The 27170-nt window shown below is 37.0% G+C and overlaps 1 protein-coding gene across 4 annotated transcripts in view; it reads left to right on the forward strand.

Moving 5' to 3' along the window:
* The window catches only part of CPQ (carboxypeptidase Q), a 147377-nt gene that overhangs the window by 51816 nt on the left and 68391 nt on the right, over window positions 1-27170 (forward strand). For all 4 annotated transcript variants that reach the window (XR_005953278.1, XR_005953279.1, XM_041413021.1 and 1 more), the window contains exon 4: window positions 1301-1508. Coding sequence is in view for 2 of the 4 variants with exons in the window: in XM_041413021.1 (XP_041268955.1) it covers window positions 1301-1508 (208 nt within the window). In the remaining 2 variants the exon portion in view is untranslated. The remainder of the gene's footprint in view (window positions 1-1300; window positions 1509-27170) is intronic.

Below are 27170 nucleotides of genomic sequence, written 5' to 3' on the forward strand. Positions count from 1 at the left end.
GAAACTGTCATCTCTCTTTTTCTTTTTTTTTCAGTCTGTTTATTTTACATTGTTTGGAAAGTCTTTTTGTTAACATGCTGGATTTATCCCCAAACACTCAAAGAAATATTAAACATATGCAGCAAGTTATCGCAGTTTAAAAGTGGGGATGAGGGGTGCCTTTTTTTTTCCTAACAAAGAGAAAGGAAAAAAAAAAGAAAAAAGGGTCTGAACTTATAAGTCTACATGATTTTATCCCACTCAGGGATATTACATAGCACAGGAAATGCCGAGTTTCAGGTTAAATGTTGTTTCAAAGGTGAGCCATGGGTCACCTGACCTGCAAAGCTGATGGGAAGAGACACTGGCCTTTGATTGAGGTTCAGCTGTAAACAACCGGGAGCAATAATTTCCTGAACTGTTGTCACTTAATAGACAGATCTCTGAAGAAGCTCCTGTAAGACCTTTGCAACTTGTTTTTAATATTTCCATGTGAAATAATATCTATATATATCTACTCTGCAAGTTATATTATTGATTACAATATGACTTGTTATTGTTGAGAAGGGATTATTCTTCTCAATAAATAGAACTGAATAATCTCTCCCATTTTACTTAATCAATAACCTTACAAAGTAGGTTTCTCCTTTCCTCCTTAACAGATCTCCTCCAGGAATTAAATAGGTTTTTGGTTTTTTTCCATTTTAGAATACTTAAAAATAACCCAATTCAAATTTTTTATTGTTTGTTTAAATGTATAAAAAAGTGTGTCTGCTGCTGTGAGAAGGCTCACATGTGAAGATTTTCATGTATTGTGCATGGTTCTGGCCAGCTGGTTTTGGGTGGCCCCCTCAAGCAGGGAGGTTGGTCCTGATGATCTCCAGAGGTTCCTGCCAACCTCATCTGTTCTGCAAATCTATTATTTGGAAAATAGCATTAAAATTTAATAGTGAATTTTAATTTCATTACTTGCCACAGGAAAAAAAATGCAGTTATGGTAACCTGTTCATTTAGACTTTTCATTGCTTTTCTTTCTGGTAAAGCAGTGAATCAAGTGTGATATCAAAGCATGGCAATGACCTAAATAGAGCTGACAATGAATAGAATTCTAGACATTTACTAGTAACAGTCAGATATTCTGATCAGTGTAAAAATGCTTGATGTATTTTGTCCAAAAGTTTATTAAAAATTGTAGCTATGTCCCTTTTGAGAGTATGGCAGGGATGGTCATGATGGTCATTCTTATCAATAATTCTACAGTAATGCTAAAAAAATTACAGAGGAAAGTTGTTAACACTGTTTTGTTGGGTTTTTTTAACAGTCCACATACTGGGGAGCAGAGTTACCAGCCTGATGTACCCCAAATTCCCACTGCCTGCATCACTGTGGAAGATGCTGAAATGATGTCACGAATGTCTCTCCGTGGCACCAAGATTGTTGTGCACCTGAGGATGGGAGCTAAGACTTATCCAGACTCTCTGTCCTTTAACACTGTGGCAGAGATTGTTGGAAGCAAGTACCCAGAGCAGGTGGGTGAAAATATACAAAAAAACACCTCATTTTTTTCTTTAAAAATATGGAAGAAGCAATCAAAAAAACAAATTGGCCCTTTTGAAGAAATCCCTAAAACAAGTAACTTTTATTCACATGCTTTTCTGTATTTTAGACATCTTAGATTTTCAGTCTTTTTCAGGTAACAGGTTTCATGGCTATGCTTAGCAGGTATGTATGGTCGGAATAAACTGTCTGCACCACAAATTCTATTTGAATATTACATAATTCTACATTGTTGACTTCCATTTGCAAGACTTTTCTTCTTGCTTTCTTTTTTCTTCCAACTTCTTAGCTAAATATCATGCAAACCAAATTCTTGGTGCTGAAGGATTTGTGCCTGGTACAAGGTCTTCTGTGTCAGCTTATGACATGGAATTACTTTTCTGGCAGTATGTTTTATTGTGAAAATGTTGATGAAATCTCAGTTACACCAGCACTAGAAATTGCTGCTAGAATACCTACTGAGCCACAATGCTTTTTTAAACACTGTACTTTTATGGCTTCAATGGAGAAGAAGAATGACTATCTTTGACCTTTAAACCAGGCAAGAGATTTTAACTGTTTAAGAGATTTTATCTTTTCTGAGATGACAGTTCAGTAGCTCTGGCTTGTGGTGTCAGAGATCCTCACTGTTAGCATGAGTGTACAGTTTCAGCAGCTTGATCACTGGGCAGGGAAAGAGTAACTGCCCTGATGGTTGATTGGTTTGCATAACATCACCTGTGAGTCTAGCTTCACGAAACACATTTACCAATTTAAATGTTCCAGCTTTCTAATTAAGGTGCATTTAATTTAATTTTATGTCATCTGCATTTTTAACAATGCTTCTAACCAGTTAATTGGCTATCTTTCCTGAATTATGTTTGATGTATTTCAAAATTTGACGTTTCAATTCAGGTTATGAAGTGTTCAAATGTAGACTTCAAAGATATGTTAAGGTGCTTGCCTGGACTTGATTTTCTCTTTGCTGTCCTGCTCTGTTTCTTTAAGTAATGAAGTGGATTGGGATCTCTCCACTACTTCCACTGACAAGCTCATTTTTCTTAAACACTGGGTAAAGGCTTATTTACAAGCCCCCTGCTGCTGATAATGGGACTGGTAGTGGGCACACTTTGAAAATGTAACCAAGAAACAGAAAAATAAAACAAGTGAATGTTTAGGTTTTTTAGTACTCAGTTCCTGTTTAGAGCCTTAATGGGTGCTTCTCCGAGCTCATTCCACTGTGTTACTCTGGTAAAAATGGGAACCATCTCACTATTTAGGCAATAAAATACATTGCAAATCCAAACTCTTACAATGCCCTCTATGCCAAAGTGTTTCAAAATGCAGTACAAATCCTGGGGAACAGAAAGGTGTCATTTCCATGGGCCAAAATTTCACTTTAAGTTTTGAACTGAAAAAACCCAAACCTGGATCTCAACTCTGGGTGAGAAATCGTCAGTGGGTGGTATTGCTGTTACAAAGGTCTAAAGCAAAACAGTTTAAAATTAGGTTGAAACCTGTGAAACATAGCTGGTCATAGGTATTGCAGCAAATTATAACTTAAACCCCTTCAACCCCCCTAGCTGAAAATGAGGGTTGCTGTAGGACACTGAAGAAAGTGTGTGAAGTCTGGTGAAAAGTGATTCAGCTCAAGATGTAACTACACATTTAGGTATACTTGTGTTCATCTATATATTGACCAGAATTTAATATACTGCTTGATTTATCAATAATTCATTGACTACTTCCATGAGATTTTAACATGTGTATTAAAAATAATCACCATGAACTGAAATAATATGTCTGACAAGTTTATGGTACAAACAATATATATTATTATAAAAATACATTAAAGGAGAAATATTTTTTTCCATACCTCTTTGGAGTTTTTTGGGGGGTTCTTTTTTGTTTTGCTTTGGGGTTTTTTGGTTTGTTTTTTTGTTTGTTTGTTTTTTAAATTTGACCACTTTTTCAGCATATCCAGTTCCATTCCTCCTTTTTCAATCATTTTTCCAAGTGCTTTATGTGGATTCTTGCATATAGCAATTGGGGATTGGGGGGCTAAAACTAGAAAAAATGTTAAGGAAAACAGAAAAATAGTAGTTGACGTGTTTTTCAATATATTTTCCTAAAAAATTCCTGTATTTTAGACTTAGTGTTCTGAAAGTCATTGCTGCCGCAAGAAATGTTGAAGTCATGAAAATGGATACTCAGAATTGTTTGAGTTGTAAACTTTATTTTAAGCACCTATGCTTAACTTCAACACATTTGCATTTCCAAGTAACCTAAAGCAGGAAAAGAAATGTTATTACTGCTTTGTGAAGCATCAAGCTCTCAGGCGTGCGTTCATCTTCAGGGACAATATGATGTCACATGAGCGCACATGTCCTGTGTCTTTTTGAGGCATCTCTGTACCCAGTGCGCAAGTAATTTGGAAAAATTAACCCACTGATATTTCAGGTTTCCTTCCTGCTTTATCCTTTCTGTTTGACTGGCCAGTAGGCAGTAAGCAATCGTTCCAGCTAGGAAAAATGTATGGTGAAACCTACTGCAAGCTGCAACTTTGCAATATCAAGTTTTCAGGTGGTATAGAAAGCATTTGAACAGAAAAAGGAAATTGATTTTGTCATTCTGTCAATAAAGTTCAGTGTCTCACCAATGTCTCTGTTCTGTTTATAGTTGTATTATTCCTTCTAAGTTAGGAGAGGACTATTCACCCCAGACAACACTCTTCATATGTCAGAGCAGGTGTGATTGTGTGTGGTCAGAGCAGAGACATCCACCATCCTCATGGGAGTTGGGGTCCTTGTTTAGTGCCTGCTGAGGCCTGATTAACCTGTAGGTGCCTAAAGGAGGTGAGCCTGTGTCTATAAGATAATGAATTCAAGATCCACCTTTTCTTCATATAAACAAATGGGAAACAGTGGGATCAAACATGCTATGACTTGATGTTCTGGCAACCTTTCTGAGCTTGGATCCCGTTCTCACGGTGCTTAGGACAGCAGTGAGAGTAGAAAACCTGTGGGTTGTGGGACTTAACATATTTAAGCATGTATGACTGCTGACAACTGAGCCAAAAAGTTTGTGAAATGACAAAGGTATGGTAGCACAACCTGCTGAGGTCCAGGCTATTGCAGGTTAGAGACATTTGCAGTGCATTCCTGACTTTTATCTTGGAGGAGTATTTGAGAACTCTTTCGCACCTAGGCCCATGCTGCTAGCATCCTTTTGTGCTGTACTGTGTGTTGGTGAGATGTTTTATTTAAACTATGTAAGCTGACACTGGAGACTGACTGACTGAGAAATTCACAAGTTAACTAATGTGGTTTTCATTTGAAATTCAGGCAGAGTTGGCAGTAAAACATGTTTGTCTTCTCATTTTAATACATGATTGGTCTTAAAGTGCAGCAGCAACCGTTCCCATCTCTGGGGAAATGCTATAAATAGCAGCTGTTTGTTGTTAATCTGGCTTCAATGTACCAAATGTGCCAAACATGGAACCACGAAATATGTGATTAACTGAAAAGGTATCAAAGTGGATAAAGTTATAACTCTTATGCAATCTTGACTTTCAATGTCTTTTCATACTCTGTGTTTCTTGGTGTACAGCGCTGTTTTACTTATCCTACAGTTACTAAGTGATGGAAAAACTATTTCCTAAGTGCCCTACAAAGTTCATAAATTTGCTGCTCATTATTCTGTGATCCAGGATAAATACTTTAGAGCAGAAACAGAGGAGCTTATAAGTGGCCTTTTCAGAATCTTGGAGATCTGTTCCAGGAATTCACTCTACAAAGCTTTTTTGGCCTCCTGGTTTTATGGAATGCCATATCTGCAGGATGCACAATTTGAAAATCGTCTCCATTTTGAATACCAAGGGCATGAAAGACCATTGAAGAACGCACTGTAGCTTAGAACCATGTTTGATCAGCGCTTTGAAAGTAGCAGTCCCAGGGATAACCTGAGAAACAGAGATGCTAACGTAGTAGCATGGATTGTGAGGTGCTTTAGCAGTCTGTGATTGATGTAACAGAACCTCTTCCGCAAAGGATATAGATGCTTATTTATTTTTTCATTCTTCTTCCTTTCCCAGTTTCAAAGATCAGCCCTGTCTCAGATTTTGTGTTACTGGGCAAAGATCCAGGGAACAAGAGAACATAAAAATTGTCCAGGCTTCTGAGCCTGTTAGGCATTCATGCACACATAACGGAAGAAATAATTTGTAGACCAAAAATCCACCCCAACCTCAAGAAAAAAAAAAATCAACACAAAACAAACAGACTTTTCTGAAGATGTGTAATACTCAGTGCAGTGTTGTTTTATAGCCTGGCACCAGTTCTACATATGTTAACAAAATGTCTATCCATTAGGTCTTTGATGTGGCTTCCAGATATCCCTATGCTCAAAGTAAATCATGCGTACAATAGAGCTTTGAGGAGAAATATTTTAAGAGCCTGATGCCATCATGTTATGGCTCCATTATCACATTTTCTCCATGTGGATTGTTTTGCTATTCATTCCAAAATGTTGAATGGTTTCTAAATACAATTCTGTGAACCTCTCTCCTGTGACTGTAAGCTGATCCCTGTTGCTGCTACAATTTAAGTGAATTTGAAAGAATTAGAAGATAATTGTGGAGATTCGGTTTTGAAAGTTTTGAGAGTGCCAGCCCATTACTTCATGACAGTGAACTGATGGGCAAGAGAAGTAGAAAAAGAAATGGTAAAAAAGAAACAAGAGAAAGGGTGAAGAAAGAACATTGGCATTGTTAGGAAATGTATTTTCTTTGAAGTATTTTTGTTGATATTTGCTGAAATAAGTAGTACCTCTGGGTGTGTTTGTTTTATTAATAACTGGCTTTCATACTATTAATTGGAGGCTGTCTTTTATCCTGTGCCTGTGGGAGTGGCAATATTGCTGTCATTTATTCTAAAACAGAGGTCTTGTCATGATGAAAACAGTCAAATTAATATGAGACATTTATGGAGGAAATTTTTCTTTGTAAAATGATAATTTTATTTATCTGTTTATTTGTTTACTTAGTTATTTTAACTGCCAGAAGGCCTATCAGATTTTAAGACTAAAGTGTATTTTGTGGGGTAAAGCATGGCAAATATTCTAAAACTTGAATTGCCTAATTAAAACCCAAGAGCTAACTGAAAGCATTTAATTCTGCTAGGGAAAACTTGGCAGTAGTTTCCCTCCTGATTAAATGGCCATTGCAACCTAATATAATCGTGTTTTTAGAAACTTCAGTATCTGGCTATGCAATAGCTACAACTTAAATTTCATTTGTACATATGGGGTTGATGTTGTTTTAGTGCTAACAGTTGAAAAACATTGTACTACTTAGAGCTGGGTGTCTGAAATATTGGTGGAACAAGTGAATGTTTGTATGTGGAAGAAAGATTCAAAACAACTTCGATATTTTCAAAAAATATTTTCCTGAAACAATTTTTCTTCAAGGAATTTTTGAAGGGTCACCAGTGTATTGTGACCTTTATGGAGTTCATGTGTTTTCCAAATAACCAGACCTTGTCCATATGTGGGCAAGTGAGAGTGGGGGGGATGGTCAGGGTGGTAGCAGTCTCTTCTGATCCTGAAGCTTGAAGGCACCCGAAGCTGCTCTGTGTCCCAGCTTGGTGATAGCAGAGGAGGACCGAGGGATGTGCTCCACTAGGTCTGGGCAAACCAGCAACTCTTGGAAAGGGTTTTCCTCTTGCCAGCTGAGGCACAGTTGCTGTCACTGCATATAAACCATTGCAATATGAAGGAAAAATGTATTAGCTTTAGTGACCACCAATGCCTGCTCCACAGGGAGCAGCACCTTCTTGGAGTCTCAACTCACTGGCATAAAACTGGTAATGTCCTAGGTCACTGCAGCACCAGGGTGACAGTGACAAGGGATGAGGACATCTAGGTGGCCTTCCTTGTTAGAGTCAAGTGGAGTTTGGAAGAATTGAGTGATGCTGTCACTCTGCTATACATGTTTCATTTTTATTCTCCTGACATAAGTCTAGCTAGTGAGCTTCCTGCCTTCCACCTGAGCGTGGTCATAGATATCACCTGTACATGATAGCTGGCTGCCCACCCCAGCTCCTGCCTTTATTTGAATCTAGACTGGTTTCTGCCCAAAGCTACTTGCTGGACCTTTGCTCTGGGCACTACTGTTCAGAGTGTTTGGTTGTGTTTTGAATCCTTTACATCCTAAACTGTAACCAGCTAAAATCTGACACTAGAAATTAAAAAGTAATATTTAAAGTGCTTGTTCTGTTGGCCAGCAAATTCATCAGAGCATGCAGTTTTGTAGTCCTTTTGATGGTACAAATACACTATAATATTTTTTTCTTTAAATTCATTCTTTTGTCACTACTCCCACACAGCAGTTTAAAGAATTGCTGTGGGATTTTATTTCAGCCATAATTTACAAATACACATAGGATTTACAACTGGTTGTGAAAGCTCTTTTCCTCCACATTGTAAAAGTTATCTTCTAAAATTACAGTGTCTTTCTTGCGTTCTGATGTGCAAGAATGCCTAAAGGGTAGTCCTGGGCTTGGCAGATGTAAAACTTGCCTGAGGCGTGAAGTAAGAAACACTACAATATGGAGGAGGAAAGAGGAAAGAAACAACAATTTTCTTTTCATTATAAGTAAGTAGGTGCCAGAAAGACTAGTGCCAAGGGTCAAGGGTTAGTCTCAAAACAACCATTCTCTACAGGGGTTTTCAAACACCCGTACTTGTATGTTTGTATTTGTTAGCTGCAGACTATATGCTTAACCTTGTACAACAGAAGGAGGACTACCAAGACCTTGTCTTTTCATGAATGTCATGTTAAAAAAGTACATATTTTTCCATGCAAGTTTAATGGAAAACTGCTTGTCTAACAGTATGTGGGTTGGATATTGAGGGCTCTTCAACACAGATTCAGAGATTCCCACATGCAGGACCAAGGTGGAAGATCTGACTGTGAGATTTTTAGCTCGTGGACAGAGCTAAAATTGTTGATGGAATGAAAGGAGAAATGCTAAAAGAAGTGAAATGAAAAATGGTCAGGTTGGGACTGAGGTGAAAAGGGGAAAGAACTTGGTCTGCTAATCACATTGAGATACCGACAGCAGAGTTGTTACTCTAAGAACCGTGTGATTGCAGCAACTGAGATGGTTACTCAAGGATGTAGTGGAGTATGTAGCAGAAGTCATATTTTGGTGGACAGAGAGAGAGCTGGTGAAACATGGAACCAGCTCCTGAATTATGGGTAGAGTTGTAGGGTTTTAGGCATCACATTGCTGCTTTGTGAGATGTGGGAGTGGGAGGGGTGGTGTAAACATTAAGCTGATATGGTTGGTGTGGTCTCCATTGGATGGAATTGTTCTCAAGACCTTGGTTTACTAACAAAGTACATTATTAAAATGTTACTGTCATTTGTTCTTTTTTTTTAAGTTTTAAAAAATTCTTGAAAAATTCTTTTTCTATTGTTGTGTAGTTTATACTTTGGTCTAGAAGAAGGCCCCCAGGCTTCTGAGACCTTAAAGGTCTTGAACTTTGCCACTCTAGCTTTGTTGTAAATGTAGTTGCAATGGTACAAACATATTTACTATGGTTTGGCAAAGCAAAATACCCTGTAAAACACATAATACCAGTAAAATCTGTCTGAAATGCTTGTTATTAAAATGTTAAAGATCTTGTGAGTCTGGCAGGCATAGATCTTAAATCAAAGAATGAGTTTTGTTCATAAAGTTTCTCAGTTATTGTCAGTACTTATACCAATATGTCATGATGTAATATGTAAGTTATGTAGAATTTCATTGTGCACAAATATAATTCTAATTCATTGTAACAGGTAGATGGAATTTTGGACAAAAATCTTATTGCCTCTTTTCAGTAGTATTTGGCACAAATGTAAACTTATTTATGTGTTTAGAACTGACATCCCATTATTTTTTACTGAAGTTGCAAAGGATAAAAGGATGTTACAGGGTCTTTAACAGAAAATGTATTTTGTACGACAGGTTTTGTAGATTTGCTTCTTTATACATGCTGAAAAGCATGTTCCTCACAGTCTGCATAGGCTTTTCACAACAATTTTTAGTCTGTCATTTATCCCATAGACTAATTTGCATAATTTGCACATTTGAGCAAAATATACTAAAATGTGTATTCTTCTGGTAGTTACATAATTCCTTGACATCTGAATCCTTTCCCAGTGTTTGAATTTACAACCATCATTGTGAAATATTAGTCTCAAAAACAGTTTAAAATGTTCTGGTATAAATTATTTAGAAAAAAACCCCTGTGTTCCAACTCATTTAATCAGATGTTATCATGTAGAGGGTGAATGGAATAATATCATGTTGTAAGATGAAATAGTCTGAAAACTATATTGCATTAGAAATTGTACCACATCAGTGGGCTTTTTTTCCCTAGAGTACATATAAGGAAATAGAGGTAGAATTCTCTGTGTATTTTGAATATTTTAACATGGGGAATTATATTAATGTTGTCACACTACTTCTGTAATTCTGGACTTTATTTTTTTAATCCTGTACCTGACCTTATGATCATTGTGCTTCATTTTTACTTTCAGTGATGTCAACTGGACAAGGATTTTTCTCATCCTCTTTGTGTGCCAATTTTAATATGCTGCTTTTGTGAGAAGGTATTTCATGAAATAATAATCTTTCACTGTAAAGGAATTTGTTGCTGTAAGATGTGTGTATATGTATGCATAAGATAGTTTTAGGACACTGCCTTCTGTGGCATGCTGCTCAGCAGACTAGAGCATATTCTACCATTCCAAATGGGAAATCTCAGTCATCCAGCTTCTTACCAAGAGAAAATTACTCAGGTCTGAAATGTGATGTCCTCCATCCTCTTCTTTCAGCTTTCAAATAATCAGGAAGAGGACCTGAGGTCACATTATTCTTTGTGAAGGAAAGGAAAAACCTTATCCTTAACTATTGTCAAGTATGTACCTCTCTGTCTTATCTTACAAGCAGATAATACAGCTCGTGGTCTGTTCTGCTTGTATGACTTTGTTTCTTGGCATTGTGAACCTGAAGTCTTGGATTTACATTCTCCACTTCTCTCTGAAGTCCACTGACCTTAGTTTATATGTTAAAGTGCTCCAGGGATCTGTTCACTTAGCTGGAATTAACGTTTAGATGATACTTTATTTAACCATCTCTTAACACGTTCTGCAAGTGGTTCTGCGGGTCCTCCTGGAAGACTGCAGCTGTGCATATAAATAGGCTACAGTTAATAACCCTATTTATAGCAAGCCCAAGTCTGATGTTGTTTTCTTGCTAATTAGACTTTCCAGCCTTCAAATAAGTTCAACAAAATAATTGGATTGCACCCTTATCCACTAAGTACGATACATTTACTTTTTCATTGATTAATTTGGCAGTTTAAGTGAAAATTGCCTAAACTAATTTAAATTACTGGTTTCAGGAAAGAGATACAACTATGTATAAAGAAATATAAGATGTCTTTAATAGATTGGTTAAATTTCAACAAAATTGGTAAGGATAGTACTCTAGATTATATGAAAATACATAAACTTTCTATTCTTTTGTCTATGGACTTTGTTATGCACACAATGTCCTGCTAGGGATCAACATAACAGCCCTTCTTGCTCCTTCAAAATACCCAGCAAACCTCTCAGAATGCTTGAGAATGATTTCAGAATGCTCCAAGTCAGCAATGGTTAGGACTCAAATTACTTCAATTTTCTTTAATCTCTAACAGGGTTTTCAGTGAATTAAGAACAACTTGAGCTAAGTTCACAGTCACACTTCATTGTGACCTTCTGAATCTGGCGGTGACTGGACCATGGTGAGGGAATGTGATTACAGGTGTTGCCAGGGTCAGAAACATGAAAGGACTAAGTACTCTGAAGAAGAAAACAGCAATTCAGAATAATCCTGGCAAATTCATAGGAATCACTCCTACTCATCAGGATGAAATGGGATCTTTATCTTTAGGAAGCAGAAATTTAATGTACAGTGTGCCCCTGGCAAGGTGCCTCATACAAGATCCTTGCCCCTATTCACTGAAAGCAGTTCTAAAGCACTTACAACTTAGCAGACATGGCACAAATTGTATGAGATTATATCCAGCTTTGCCTTGGAAGGTCTGCCCTGCCCTGTAAGAAAGCATATTTTAGACACATTCACAACTTGGGGAATTGAAGAGTAACACTTGAAGGACATGTTTGTACAGAGACAAGTGGAGGCATCTAGACAATCTTTCATGAGTGCCTAAGTTCCTGAGAGAGCATCTGGTCAGGCGTGATGTAATTGCTGCTGTTTGTTTCAAAAGCCTCTGCATGAAAGAAATGGCTTTGTTTTCTAATTATCTATGTAGCCCATTTAAAAATCTTTTAGTGACCTTTCAGCATAGGATTTTGCAACATCACAAAGCACAAATCTTAGTTATTTAAGATCCAGACAGTAATACATAGTTGGGAAAATACAGAATTTTCATGTCTGTCAAATTAAATCATTTGCTATTAAATTCAATATTGGTAAAGGGTAAAGGAATCCAAGTTTGTTTTGAAAAGCTGAGAGACCTCTCATCTTTGGTTTCTAATAAGAAACTTTTCTTTAATTGGGAAAGTCTGTGTGTGTTTAAAGGTAAAACAAAAAGAAAATTCCAACCAAACCTTCCCCTGCTTAACTGAGGATCACTTAAGGCATTTAATTAAGATGATCTCTGAAAGCCACTAAAATGTTGAAGAACGAGCAGCTAGCTTGCAGTAATTTTAGCTGTTAAAATCTAGTGGCATAGAAACGGTATAAATTGCTACAAATACAGTTTTAGTGGTTTGAGCAGATCTTCTTTGTCTATAATTGCATTTGCATTTAAATGTATATTTTTTAGGAATAGATAAGGATTTCTTCTCTCAGGGTGGTACAAAAATATACTAGCATGGTTTCAATAACTCCATTTTGCTTCTTTGAGCACTTTATAATCTATTGTTGAATCTTTGAAGCAGAGAAGCAATTTTTTTTTCTTTTCCCTTATCTGAAACCACATATTTGATTGTAATGTGAATCATAATTGCTAATACCAATTTATAACTGGGCTGTTGAAACAAGCAGAACCAGAGATCAAAGGATATCTGCACAGTGTTCAATAAATACAGCATGTTGCTTTATGGATGCAACACTGACTTGGGATATGACTGTAGTGACTCTGATAATGTTATGTCTTTTCTATCATGTAACTCAAACCATCCATCTCCTGTGGTGTAGAATAAAAGACATCTTTGTCTCCTTTTTTGTGGATGAACCAAGTGCAGATAGAAACTCTGTCAGATGATAATTCATAGAAGTTATTTTTCTGAAACAATTAGCATAATGTGCAATTACACTAAAACTGACCTACTGAATTGTAATTAAGAAACCTCCATTTATCTAAGGTTCTCTAGAAAGTCCAGTGAAGAACTGCCATTTTTTCAGAGCTCTCTTCATTTTCTCTCCAGTATCTCAAATTTAATTAAACCTTTGCCTATAGAAGAAAATAAAATTATTTCTGCCGCAGGTTTAACAAACATGCATGCTTAATGATTTTGTTCTGCAGTTGAAATTGGAATTGATTGAATGTGTGTATCCATACATAAGATCAATATTTTAAAATGTGATACATATAAAATGTTTATCACAATCTTCTTTGAACCTTGGAAAAAGGATCTTTTCACTCTTTGTTTTAATGCTTTTTGAAAAGAATAAAAAGGAGAAATGGTAGCATAAATAGTAAAATTGACCCAAACTGTGAACAAAGGAATGAAATAATTCTACATCACTTTTTTCTCATGCATAATAAATGACACAAAATATTTAATTGTGAATAATGAAACCACTTTGTAGGTAATTCAGCTATCACAAATTTACAAATCTGAAGAAAATGTGAATTCAAGATGTCATGATGCATCAGTCTTGGACCTGGAGTTGCAACCGTTACCACTGAAACACTACCTACATAGCAGATATTGCATTGCATTGGTGGGGTGCCAGATTTCTACCTCTCTTTGCTTCACATCCTATCATCATAAACCAGCAGCCTTCCCCCAGATGTAATCCACACCATCTGGCTTACTGCAGTCCCTTTTTGAAGTGGTGTGGATTGTCTGTCGTCCTTCTCCCATTTGTTTGAAATTAAATGCAGGAATTGTTTAGCTGTGTGCTACAGCCAGATTCTCACACTGTGGCCTGCAGAATACCAAATGATGGAAACCTTTTTGGTGGTCGACCAGATGAGTCAGCTGGTGGGCAGGCTGCAGTTTTGGGAAGAGGAAGGAAGTGTTGTGCAGGTCACAAGACTGTGACCCCTGTGGCAATTTGGCTCAGCTCAGCCATGAATGGGGTATTTTTGTGGGCCAGGAGCACATTTTTGAATGAAGTGGTGTGCTGAAGTACCTGCTATGTTTCTTGCTGTCATCCTTATTTTTTTTTTTTTGTGATGCTTTAACTGTACGCCTGCTCTGCTGTTCCACTGATGAATGCCTGCACATGTGGTGAACGTGTCTTCCCCAACTCCCCCAGGTGGTTTGGCCTGGGGAGTGCTGACTTTGCAAGGCTGTGTGCTGGGGAAAGGCAGTGGGAGGTTGGGAGCTTTCACTGGGTGTTGCTGAAGATATTTTTTTTGTCTTCAATTGACCACTTGATGTACTCTGTGTAGTGCTAGCAATATGACTGAGGCACATTTATTTTGATTACAAATTTTAAGTAACTGCTCTCTGAGTTCAATGTGACCTATGAAGGATTGCTTCTCCGACCCACTTCCAATTCATGCCTTGAAAGGAAATGGGGGAAAGAAGTATTAAGAAAAAAGTTTCTGCTTTGGGGTATTTTTGCATTAAAGTAACTCTAAAGAAACTGAATGTGCCAAATACTATTCTGTCTGAACCTCTCATTCACAAGGAAAATCACGTAGGTGCTACTCAAAGGCTGCTCTAAGCTTGTCTGATGGAATTTAGCCTTCTAGAGTTAGCATGGTCAGTGTCCAGGTCAGAAGATAAGATGCCTGTGTTTTGAAGTTAATGGTTAAAAAAGAAACATTCATGGCTTCCTCACTTCTCTGTCAAAATGCTTCTAGTCCTTCCTCAAGCAGTCCCCATGAGTGGTGATGAAACTCCTGTTGTTCAGGTCTCTCTTCCTACTTTTCAGCAGAGAATTGTGGGGTGAACTGTTAAGAAAACATAAACTTGGGCACCAATAACATGTCAATGAGACAAGTCTACATTTTCTTTCTTCCTCACCATGGATTTCAGCTGTAATAGGACCAAGATTGCATTGGTCTGGTGCTTAGATGACCTCAGTTCACAAATGAAGAACAGATAGATGAAGGTGAATTTGACAGAGGAGAGTTCTAGTGGGACAAATGCTGAGAAAACCACAAACCTGGTACTTCTGTCTTCTACTGAAGATATGTACCTTATATTGGCAAACTGTATTTGGTTATATTTAAGGTAGTGATTCTTTTTTACTGCTCTTGAATATTGTGGGCCTATACTACCTAAAAACACAGAATGAAAACTTTACATCAGTAGGTATTCTTTCTTGCATGATGTGCCACCTTCTGACAAAGCTGTTGTAAGAGATGTTACTTCTAAAAGCTGGTCCAACCCTGTAGAAATAAACTGCTCAGGAAATAAGGCATCCACTGACCTTTTGTTCCAGAGAAAGGCAACCTTCTTTGACCCCACTTTCTCTGCTATAGAGATACAGCACCATGTCCAACTGTAAACACTATTTCTCCAGAAAAACAATAAACAAAACTTTTTAGAAGACATTCCCATGCATGGTTTTGTCTGCTTGAAATAGATTTTAGGACAAACAGTATATGACTACTGTGTCAACCCATCACAACTACACTGGGGTGTAGTCTGGCATTTGAACTTCCTCATGTAGAGAGAGAAGTGTGTGTCCATGGTGGGAAACAGCCCAGAACAGCCCTCCCTGCAAGGGTTCACACACAGGACTTGTCAAGCAAGAGAAACCCAAGTCGCCAGTCCAAGAATGCAAGTTCTGCTCTTGGATGAAGAAATTCCTTTGCCTGGGGATTCTCTTGGATTTCATAGTCCTTGCAGATGCCCAAATATTCATGATGCTAGTAAACACTGGCTTAAGCTTAGTTTGCTCAAAGATAAAGTAGGCCAGATCCATGACTCATTATGATCTGTATATTTTTTTCTTTCTCTCTTTCTTTTACTGGAAGTTAAACAGCTTTTCAAAGATTCAGCAAATACCAAATAGGAGCAGCCTGTGTGCTAAGCTCAGTGTACTGCTGACTGCAGTAGTTTTCTGCTGAACAGAGTCAAGATCTGATGGTACTACTTTAATGCTCTGCATGATTCCACTGTCCATTTTTAAATTTACTGGTCAAAATCTCTACAATTAGATTGTCTGCCAATAGGAGACAACTACCAGAAGAAATTAATATAGTTGATGAAGTGGATTCTCCCAAGGGAAAAAAAATCAGACTTTATATCCATTTATTAGGATTTTAACTTTCCCTTCTGCTGATGCCATCCTTGTCCCAACCAATCAGTCGTATGAGTGAATGAAGTTATTTCTTTACTTAGTCTCAGGAAAAGGAGGACTCAGAGATTTCTATTTTTACATTCATGGGAATGTGTTGGTACAATCATGAGGGGAATCTTAGATACCAAGGAAAATGTCTTCTAAATTTATTTATATTTTTTTAAAAAGCAGCATATGCTGAATCCTCTTTTTTTTTTTTTTTTTTTTTTTTTTTTTCTTTTTTCCTGAAAGTTTTGTTGTACAGCCTGACTTGCATACTTTAGGAAAAATCTTTGGCTGGAAATAAATGTTCTGCACTGCAATATGAATATTTTTATCCACTAAAACCTGCTTATTCCTCGAAGACTTGGAAAGCTTTGGAAGAAATTTATGCTGTGTAAGATGCTTTGTTTCTGGGTGTGACAGTGCACAAATAATATATATCTGACATACTTGGGTATGGAGTTACATTGTTCTTGGCAATCTAATCAGGAAGATATTTTGTGAATGTAGTCAGAGCTGGGAATGGACCAGAGCACATACTTATAAAACAATAATGTAAGAAGAACTCACTTTTCCTTGAAATTATAATCTATCTGAGTTTCTTAGTAGAGATTTTTTTTAAAACTATATATAATATCTGAAATTATATCTAGGATCTCCATTTTGATTAACACTTACACAGCTATTTATTCAAGAAGCTGTGTGAAGGATAAAGTGCAAGGACCAAATCCAGCAGGTTCACTTGCTCTTTCTTAGGCCATATTTTTGCTCCATTTGCTGTCTCAGTGGTAACCCATGCAGTGTACTTTTCAGCATAATTCTGAATTAATTGAACATATTCTCAGTATTTAACAGTATAAACATCTCTTTTGAAACATGTGATACTGTTCTCAGCTTTTTGCTGTCTTACAAGAATGAAAATCCTGTAACTGAAAGTAGATTTGGTAAATTTGATTTATTGTCTTGTTTGAAAGTGTATGTGAAAGAGTTTCCCAGTGATGCTGCACTTAGAAACCATAACTCTTCTGAAGATAAAAGAAATTGTAATAATCCTTTCACTAGCTAATTTCTACATATTGTAAATGGATTGCTGTGTATCCAAGGAAAATTGCTCAAGGATAAAAGAATTTGTGACTTTTATTTAGTGTGTTTTGTCCAACAATTCCTAGACTAGATGGAATGATTAATGAATGACTGGTTTAGTATCTTGGAGTGAATCACTTTAGCTGTATCTAAATAAGTAAAAAATCATGCAACAACAAGAAAGGTTTTTACAGAGAAATTAAATATTTGGAACAGTGCTTTCAGTACTTGACTAGCTAATGCACCCTTTTTAATGGAATAAATCATTTTACTGTGGGTTAGAAGGGGGACACTTTGGATATTGTATAGAATTCAAACATTGTGGAGCACTATATGTATTAAGATGCCACAAGTGATTGTGCTGGAGAAATACATCCCCTTCTTTCTTTTTCAATGAGGTTTTAGGATTGGAATGGTTGTAGTATGTTCCTGCCTACCCTGTTGTGCTGTGACAGCAAGGCTGTAGGATCAACGTAGTGAGGTGGAACCTGCACCCTGTGAAGCTGAGCAGTGGGGAGAATGAAGCCAAGTGGAGCTGCTCAAGACCCAGTTGCATCACTGTAGTTATACCCAGTCTGCCCCAGTTTTATTTCCTTGAAGTCCATGGTATTGACAGTATTTCCATGAAGTTGGGAGAACTGAGGTAGATGCTGAGGAAGCAACATGGCAGTCCTGCACTTGGAACATCACAGTAGTTTTAAAGCATATTTTGATCCTTATTTATTTTTCCTCCCTGAATTAAAGTGTAAAGCTTCTCTGACAAGGGTGTGGGCCAAGTGTTTCAAGATTCTTACTAGGTGTGCCTAGGCTAGAATATCAGTTCTGCTGTATTTTCCAGGCAGCACACAAGGCATTCTGTGTTTCATTTTCCTAACTTGGTTTGTGTCCTTTGTGCTCATCAGGTTTCCTCTAGGCTTTTAGCCATCTCAGCTAAGCTCTTTTGTATGTACAGAATACTTAACATTTATACAGGCTTGTTGTTTAAAGGGGGTTTTGAGCATGTTTTTGTCAGTAGAAAGCAGACTTTATCATGAGCTGTGCTTTTGGTGGTACTTGGAGCGAGCAAACAGGGTTCATAGTTCACACAGTTTACTTCTGTGTTCAGCAGTTCCGGCACAGAAACCAAACAGCCGTATCTGTTTAGACTGCCTCCATTCTGCTGAGCCTTTGTAGCCCTGCCAAGGTTCTCCAGATCACTGAGCCTCCCTGTGAAAACCAGAGACCACTTCGCTTTGTTAACAGGGCTGAAAGCCACTCACAGTGTGGGATCTGGGGAGCAAAATTCTTTCAAGAAGGAGTTACACTCAACCAGTTAGAGTAGTCAGAGGAGTAAATCAAAGGGATTATTTGTTTTGACTGGTGCCTGATTTGTTTTTGCCAATAATCTGCTCAGTCAGAAATTTTTTAAAAGCCCCTTAATTAAGTGTGATATTTTTATAAGCAAAAAACAAGCAGAAGAATCTGGTTTAGCTTTCACTGTGCCCTCCATGCAGAAACTTTATCATCTGAACTATACTGGCTTTTTTCTATTAAGTCTTATAATGAACAATAATCATGCTTTAAAAATTGGGTGAGAAGATTACAGTTTGTATAATAAAGGGCTTAAGCAGGGGACAAAAGATCATACTTATATCTAAAAATCTGATCATGGGAACTGCTCTGCTTCTACAAATTGTTTATAAAGAATTAAAACAAAGTGACAGAAATGTAGATGCCATGATATAAAGTAGGCAAAGCACAATCATTTTAGGGGAAAAAACCCCCTTATCGTGTTTCTCAGTTTCTCAGCATTTGAAAGGAACTGTGATGGAATACCACTTTACTTCAGAATTATTAGCAAATATCCTTACAAATAACCACTGAGGAAACGTCACCTCATCGCCAACCTTTTTTTAGCAGGTTGTGTTTGTAAAGCTACTTAAGGAGACTTCAGGGAAGAGAATAGGAATGAACTATTGTTCAACATCATTAAAATTGTTAAAAATTGGGCTGATACAGTGAATGCTACCAGCTCAGAATTCTCACTGTTGAGCTACAAGTCATTAATTCTTTTATTATGAACTTAAGAAACATTCAATTGAACTAGTTAAATAGGCTCTATAATGGCAAGTGAAATTTATGAGGAACTGCCACTGTATAATCTTTGCTAAAGAGATTTCAGGAGATAAAGCAGGTAGATGTCTTTATAATTTTATCATTAATATCAGATCAGTTGTGCATGTGATGAAATGGAAACAGACTTAAGCAATATTAAGGAATAGTATTCAGCTAAATTACCGTGTTTCTTGCTGGAAAATAATACTGTGAGTCCTGCAGGATTCAGAATAGGTTTAAACACTTATCATAGCTACATTAGATGGGGTAAAATGTTCTTGAGAGAACACTTGAAAATTTGGTATTTATCCAACAGCAGGCCTGAAGGAGAGGATGAGAAGAATCTGCAAGTTAAAGATGTGATGGGTGCCAGCTCTGACTCTACACACAAGATATAAATGTATCTATGTGAAAAATGACTGTGTTCTCTCTCTCATTCAAAACTGTCTTTTGGAAATTCACTTGGCAGTGAATTTTTTTTAGCTTATGCAAATTTTTATTGGAACAGAAAATGCTTTGAACAGAGCTCATAGGTGACACTGCCGCTTTATTTGCCTGTTCATTATGATAAATGTTTATGGCGTGTTAGTTACAGCAGCAGATAAAAAAATGCAGATAAAAAAAAAGCTTTATACTCATTGCTACTTCAAAATTAAATGTGATGACCAAAACCTCTTTGCATTCACTGGATCAGGCAATTGAACTCATTTTTCTGGAGGAAGTATTTTTTCTGAAAGTGGTCCTGTTAACTTGTGCAAATTTAATCTTATTTAAGGAGTCAGAAGTTAGTTGCATTTTAACCAATACAGTGTGTTTCATCACACTGAATGTTGGTGGTGACACCACCTGTGACCTTGACTGTTCTGTTCCTTCCTCTGCCACAGTAGCTGCAGCTGTGACACAGCACTGCCTGCAGCATTTTGTCATCCTTGTGAGTTTTTAGGTTCAGGTCACTGAGCACCTTGCAATAAGGACTGGTAGTCTGAAGCTGATTAGATGTTCTAGAGAAATGCATTAAATATGTTTATTGTTTTGACTTTAGTCCATGTTGCTGAAAAGGTACCATTTGTGCTGGTAGTAGGGTATAATTTCACAGGCACTGAAAAGTCCAGGGTACGTTTTCTTAATCTTGAAATCCAGATACAGTTATGAAGTTACCCTCTGTGGGAATATTTGATACTTGCAAATTTACAGTCCAATAATAAGAAAAAGAGACTGAGCTTTGTTCTCATCTAGAACAAAGAATATGATTGCCCTCCTAATTCTGCTGTATGCAGATAGCTGTAGTTGTGTCTATAGTATTCCAGCTCTTCAGGACACTTAAACAGAATAATAGGGTAGTTACCCTACCAAAGATTTTACTGCTGAAACTAGGGATTTGAGAAGTGGATGACACATAGGGAGCAATTAAAATACTGCTTTGTAAAAAGTTTAGAAGTTTTTAGAACAGATTTTAAAATAAAACTTCCAGAAGTTCAGAGCAAGTACAGAAAGCTGTTTGACAAAGTGGGGGAAGCTGAGGGATTAAACTCACTAAGAGGATTTTGAGGCATGGGGAGTTACATGGTTGGGCAGTAGAAAGAGAAATCCTTTACTCTGTCATGTTTAACTGTGGAATTAGGATTGTCAGAAAAAAGGAGGTTACAAAGGGGAGGTAATGAAAGGAATGGAGGGAGGTGTGAATCATGGTATGTGCACAGGGAATTAAAACAAGAATGACTTCACAGGATAGTAAGGGACAGAAGACCCAAGTTTTTTAAATCCTGACAGAGAGAGAAAAATGAGAAATGTCAGATAATCCATTTGACAATCTGTAACTATTCACCTCTTGTGAAATGGAAGTCTGTTCTCAAAGCCAGCATTCCTTGCAGGATGCTCTGGGTCCTAGAGGTGTCTGCCAGCTGACCTTCTTATGTGCTCACAAACTCTTCTCTTCAGATATTTTGTTCTTGATGGTTGCATATAGATTTAAATTCTCCACATGTAGTAATTTTTCAGCCATTTCTATTACTAATATTTTCAAGAACAGGTAGTTCTTTTGTATCACTTCTTTTCTCAGACTAATACAGAGGTTTTCTGACATTGAATTGACGTGAGCTGCCACACCACCACATAATAAAATTGCAAGGATTTGTTGCCATTTTTTGTATCTTAGATGGGACTTCATCTAGAAGTCCATCTTTAGCTTCCAATTTTCAGTCCTGCAAAGGAATGGTATTTATCACTTTAAAGGAATTCAGTGGAAAGAACACAAAATGTAGGCACATGATAGGGAATGTCAGGAAAAAATGATTGTAGAATAATTGTTTATGTAAGTGGATTGGTGGGAGAGGAAGAAAAATGACTGCACATAACAAGAATAATTGCTAGGGGTAACCTAAGCAGGGAATATTAGCTGGAATATCATGAAAAGATTCCTGACCATGACATTTAGCTGTCTGCAGAATGGCTGATCACTTAACTCCCTGAGATAGCTTGGTTTATGTTTAAATGTTTCAAATGCTGCAAAATACTGACAAAGAGAAAAGTTTGCTGTCATATTCCATCTCTTCTACTCTAGATTTTAGTCTGTTTTTGTTAGTTCCACTAGCTTAAATTAAATTCTACTTTAAAGGCAGAACAAATTCCAATGTATGAAAAAATTACCTTTGCTCAGCTGTCTTGTTACTGGAGAGGACTTGAGACATGCCCAGTCCAAACAGACCTGTGGGCTGTCATTATTAAATCCGGCTTGATGTTGGGAACTGTTGCTTGTTCTCAAAGCTGATTTTTCTCTTTCTCTTACAGCCAGTGGTTTTGGTTTATCTCCAGTTAGTGAACATGACAGAAGCATGTCAGAGCTAGTAAGAGATGTTTTCATTTATTTAGTGTATGATTGTTTCAATGGCCTGGAAAGTTTGGGAGAAAAGCATGGAAGAGAAACAAATTCGTTTCTAAAATATCTGCATATGCAGCATGTGAAAGAGTGATGATTTTCATTTGATAATTGCCCATTTATGTAGCAGATAGTGGATGAGCCAAAGGTGGCCGTGGCAGAAGTTACACAGCTGTTGGGAGCAGACACATTGCAGTTGTCTTTGTAAGATACTTTGGAACTGGCTGAACTTCTGCTGGCCTTGCATTTGCAGCCTTGTACATCTTTGATGCTGCTTTGGTATTCAAAATGTGTAGTTTAGTATGTTTTCTCTTGCTCATCCAATCCTTTGATCACTTCTGTTTTGATGGAAATTGAAAGTAGCCTGGACTGTTTACAGCAGTTCTCTGGAGATGATGACTTCCACCTTTGGAAATAATCCATTTTTTCCTAATATATATTTTAGGGAACTGCTTTTAGAGGTCCTTCAGGTGCTTCATGGTGTAGTAAAATCTAACAGAACAAGGTATTCTGCCTTTTAGGGTGATGTTAAAAATAACTTATCCAAAATGGTACCTTTTGCTGAATTATGTGAAAGCTACAACAAAATTCTTTTAAAGACACTTTGTCCAACGTGGGGATCAAGGCAGATCTGGTTATATTCACATCTCATGGAAAAGAGAGATTAATTGACTTTCTGCTGTCTAAGAAGTGTTACATCATGAGGGTACTGAAAATTTGAGGACATTTGCTAGACATTGGTCCTAATTGCTGGCTATTTACGTGGGAAGTTAATGCATGGAACACATTATATAAACCAAAAGAAATAATATATACTATAAATATTGCTTGTTTCAGAAGGATGCAGCCAGACTAATCAAAACTGTATTTAAAGTGCATTAGCTGTAAGTGTTTAGACAAGATCCAACAAATTGTTTCTTGGCTGCTGTAGAGAAGGCTTCAAAGGCTTTCACACAGGGTCAGAGTTTCCTTGTATCTCCCTTCTGCAAAAGCCGTGAGTAAAAAAGCTGTCTCCTTCTCTGCTTTCCTGCTCTGTTGATATAAATATACACTAGTTGTGTTATACTTTTCCTTTCCTAAAATTTAAGGGACTCCCACCTTCAGTCATGCTAGTCAAAAGAAAAATGCTTGAGGTTATTTTGTAATCTGTTAGCACTGTCCTCTGCTGCCTTTATGCTTTCATTTGGTTTTTTTAAAAATCTGTCTTTTTTTTTTTTTTTTTTTTTTTTTTTGATGCAGCAGATGTTTTTTAACATGCCATCTCTCACACAATTTAGGTGTGTGGCTAGTGCTCAGTGTCAGATGTATACTTCCAGCAAGCACTGGGAGATGAGGAACATCCAATCAAACCACCAGGCATACACAATGGTTTCTTTGTGCCTGTGTTTAACACATTCCAACTAATAAAGCTAACAAGTACTTTCATTTATAATGGATGCACTGCCAAAGCCCCTGACACTGAAAATAGTGACTTTTTAAAAGTAAGTATATATGAACAACAATTAAAACAGAAAAGAAAATTGCAACTCAATTAATAGAATGCGACCCTTGCAGAAAAAAACCCAAACATCAGACCATGTTCTTTGTTTATTGACTTCCTACCTACAGAATGTTGCTTGAAATTATTCTCTGTAGAGACTCATGTTTCTCTGGCAAAACTTGCAGTCTATTGTGGTAAGTATCTGCATTTTGAGAGGGAAGAGCTTTTTGGGAAAAGGTCAAACTCCATACTGCACTAAACTAGTGTAACATGCAAACAGTGCTATTTAATCAGCAAGCGATTTTATGCCATCATAGCATCCTATATAAGGGAAAATACAGGGGTGCTGGACATGTCAAGAAACACCATGGAAGTTGTTGAGGTTTTGGGATGAATTCTGAGAAACTAAGTGAAGTTAAGTAGTCCTTGGCTGCAGGTTTTGAAAAAAACTGCCTAAAACCAAACCAAAGCAAACAAAACAAACAACCCTTCCTCCCGCCAACCAAACAAACAAAAAAAAAAAAACCAGCAAAACCACACATAACCACTCAGAATATAATCCAGACCCTGCAGAGCACATGGAAGGGAGAATTGGCCCACATATTAATTTCTTTAAATGTCTCTTCCATCATGTGCTGTCTGGATTAAAAACATTTGTGTTCAAAAGTTCTTTTGCTTCTATCTCTAAACAAAATACAGGCATATATTCACTAGAATTTCAATCAGTGGTGATATGGTCACTGTTAAATACTCCTGATGTGATAGTAACACACTTAGTAATTTCCCTTCTATTGAGACCTTTGGAAAAACAGTTTTCTTGCTATGTTTGATTGCTATGAAGGAAATACCTTAAAAAATTTTAATAGTAGTGTAGAGTCAAGAAATATAATTTAAAATCTAGTAAATTGTGTTTTTATTAAAGTTGTGTATAGTGTTCTGGATTTAGGGGGAAGGCAACCACAGCAAAAACAAAATGCAGAATCATTGAGGCTGAATTCTTCATTTTACTTTATCACATTTGCTATTACCAGCCTAGATAATACCACCATCAATATTTGCCCCCAAGTATAGGAAAAATGTAGTTCTCTGGTTTTTGTATAATTCTGGGTTCCAAAATATTACTTCAGAAAGTAAATTTGCTACAAATATCATGTGAAATGAACTTTCATCTTGTAACACTGTTGTATTTTGTATCTGCATGCACTTATATTGAAAAACATGTGCATCTCATTTTATATAAATGTGGTTGTTAATTTGAGTCTTTCATGATCTAAGATTCTGAAAACTAAAAATTTAATAACTTGGGGGACATTTAAGGACAATTGAAATGTTATATTTTCTGGTTAGAATGCCCTCATGTCATACCTGAAGATGTATGGCCTGTTATGAAGTTCTAAATATGAACAGTGCTTTATGAAGTGTTTTCTGGTTTTCTTTGTATTCTCCACGGTGGTCAAGTTGTTAATAAATAGGCTCTTTGGTTGAAAAAACTGAGAGGAAATTCAAGCTGAATATTGGAGAGGCAGGAGAAAAGACTGAAATTGAGTGATGGAATATTTTTCCAGCAATGTGATACAAGTTCTGCATTTTTACTCTCTGTGGTTGCCAATTTAAGTTGCCCTCTCCCCTCTGTCCTTTATTTGATTATTCATTTTCCTGTCTTTTAGACGAAATTACTCTGAGTCAACCTGAGATGAGCAGAGGGAGAGGAAAGGAACCTCTTCAGAAGATAAATGCTCTCTCTTTTGATTTGCTTGGTAGCCAAAGTGATCCACTGAAGAAGACTGACCCCTCACACCTGTCAGCTGTGCTGGGGTCCAGATTCCACCCTGAAGTTTAAAAACTGGGAATGGGGAAGATGGAAGGGAAATTTTAGTTACAACCAGGTACTAGGGCTTTTGGAAACCAGTGTGTACCTACAGGTGCAACTGATGATCAAGGTAGTCTGGAGAGCTAGCAAATGAAAGTCTCCAGATGCTGTAATATCAGCTATGGTAAGGATGGTGTGTGGTGTTGCCAAGATAACCTGGTGGTGGAAATTCTTTGGCATTCTCTAGTGCAACTTGTGTTATTAAATGAAGTCTAATGTGTTTAATACCCACCCTTTGCCAGTACAGTTGTTCAGTGTACCTTGAGCTTTTATTGTGCTTTGTTGTTCTTTCCAGAGGAAACTTGGTCTCTCATAAACACTTAAAAGTTTTTCTGTAACATATTTATAGCCTGGTTTTCCATCCTGGTTTTATTTCTCAGTGTTTCCTTGGGACAATTTGAAGATATTGTGTCCTTAGTACAAGAATCTGCTGTAGCTCAGAAGACATCATTACTGTGGCAATCTAGCACGCTTTTTTTGTAGACGTTCATGTGTGTACTCATGTGTACTTTCACCGGTAATATGCACAGAAAAAAGAAGTGTTGCAACAACACCAGCCAATATCTGTTCCCAGGGAGCAGTTTCTATCAATCTCTTCACCTCAAACCTTTGCTGTTTTGATGATACTGGCAACAAGCCATGTTCTCTTGACATACTTGAATCAGAGTCAACACTTTCTAGAGAATAGTGGAAACTTTTTATCTGCAACTTTCTCTTTACCTCATTTGACTTCTTTACTGTCTCTACTAACTTCTTTCCTTGTGTATTTATAAAGAAATTAAATATTAGGTAGCTTTTTTTGAAAAGCGTGTTTATTGGAACACGTAGAATAACTGAATCAGTTGTAGAATAGGAAGTGTAATGTTGGTTGTTAAATTGCAAAGTTTGTGGGCAAAGTCCTGGAAATATTTCAGTTCTGTGTCTATCTTCCTTATGTGTGGCTCTGCTACAATTACAATGGTATAATTAGGATAGATTAGTATTGAATGTCCTGCGGCTGGGAAGAGTAAAAGTTAATTGCTTGAGTGAGATCTGCAACTACAGTCTGAGTTTTGTGAACGTAGGTAGTTTCAGAAAATGATCATGCAACCTATGTGTTTTGGGGATACAGGCATTGCAGAGGACCCGTTTTTTGGAGTAGCTTTTTCCAAGAGGATGTTTGACACATATTTCACTATGGCAGAAGTAGCACCTGCTAGCAGAGTTGTTTTGTCTTTTTTCATTCCTAGTAATAGAACAAGTTAATTTGCGTTTTGCTTCATTTGTAGAATGCAAAACCCAGGTGAACACTTATTCTTGAAGATCAATTAAATAAATGTTTCATTGCTGTTCTGATCTTACCTTGGAATTGACATTTTTTAAAAGCCATAATTAAAATGTCCTCACCTTTGAACAAATCTGTGACTCCCATTCCCTTTGGTCTGTCCCTGTCTTATGTGGTTAAAAAATGAACTGTCTGCCTGAAGACTTCAGTCTCTTGAGAAGAACATGATGGACATAAGAAATGCTGGCCAGCATTCAAGCATATTTTTTTTGTTTCAACAGGTATGAAGCTTCCAAGAATGGCTTGGAAAGTGAGTAGAGTAGTAAACTGTGTAAGACATCAGTGGGAGGAGAAAAGTTCAGAGATAGCTACAGATTCCTATCAGTTATTCTGAAATTGTTGTGTTATTAAAACTAATATATGGGAATAAAAATTGCTGAATGCACTCAAATAATTAA

Source organism: Onychostruthus taczanowskii, unplaced genomic scaffold (genome assembly GCF_017590055.1).
Source record: "Onychostruthus taczanowskii isolate IOZ18803 unplaced genomic scaffold, ASM1759005v1 scaffold4, whole genome shotgun sequence".
Classification (NCBI taxonomy): domain Eukaryota; kingdom Metazoa; phylum Chordata; class Aves; order Passeriformes; family Passeridae; genus Onychostruthus; species Onychostruthus taczanowskii.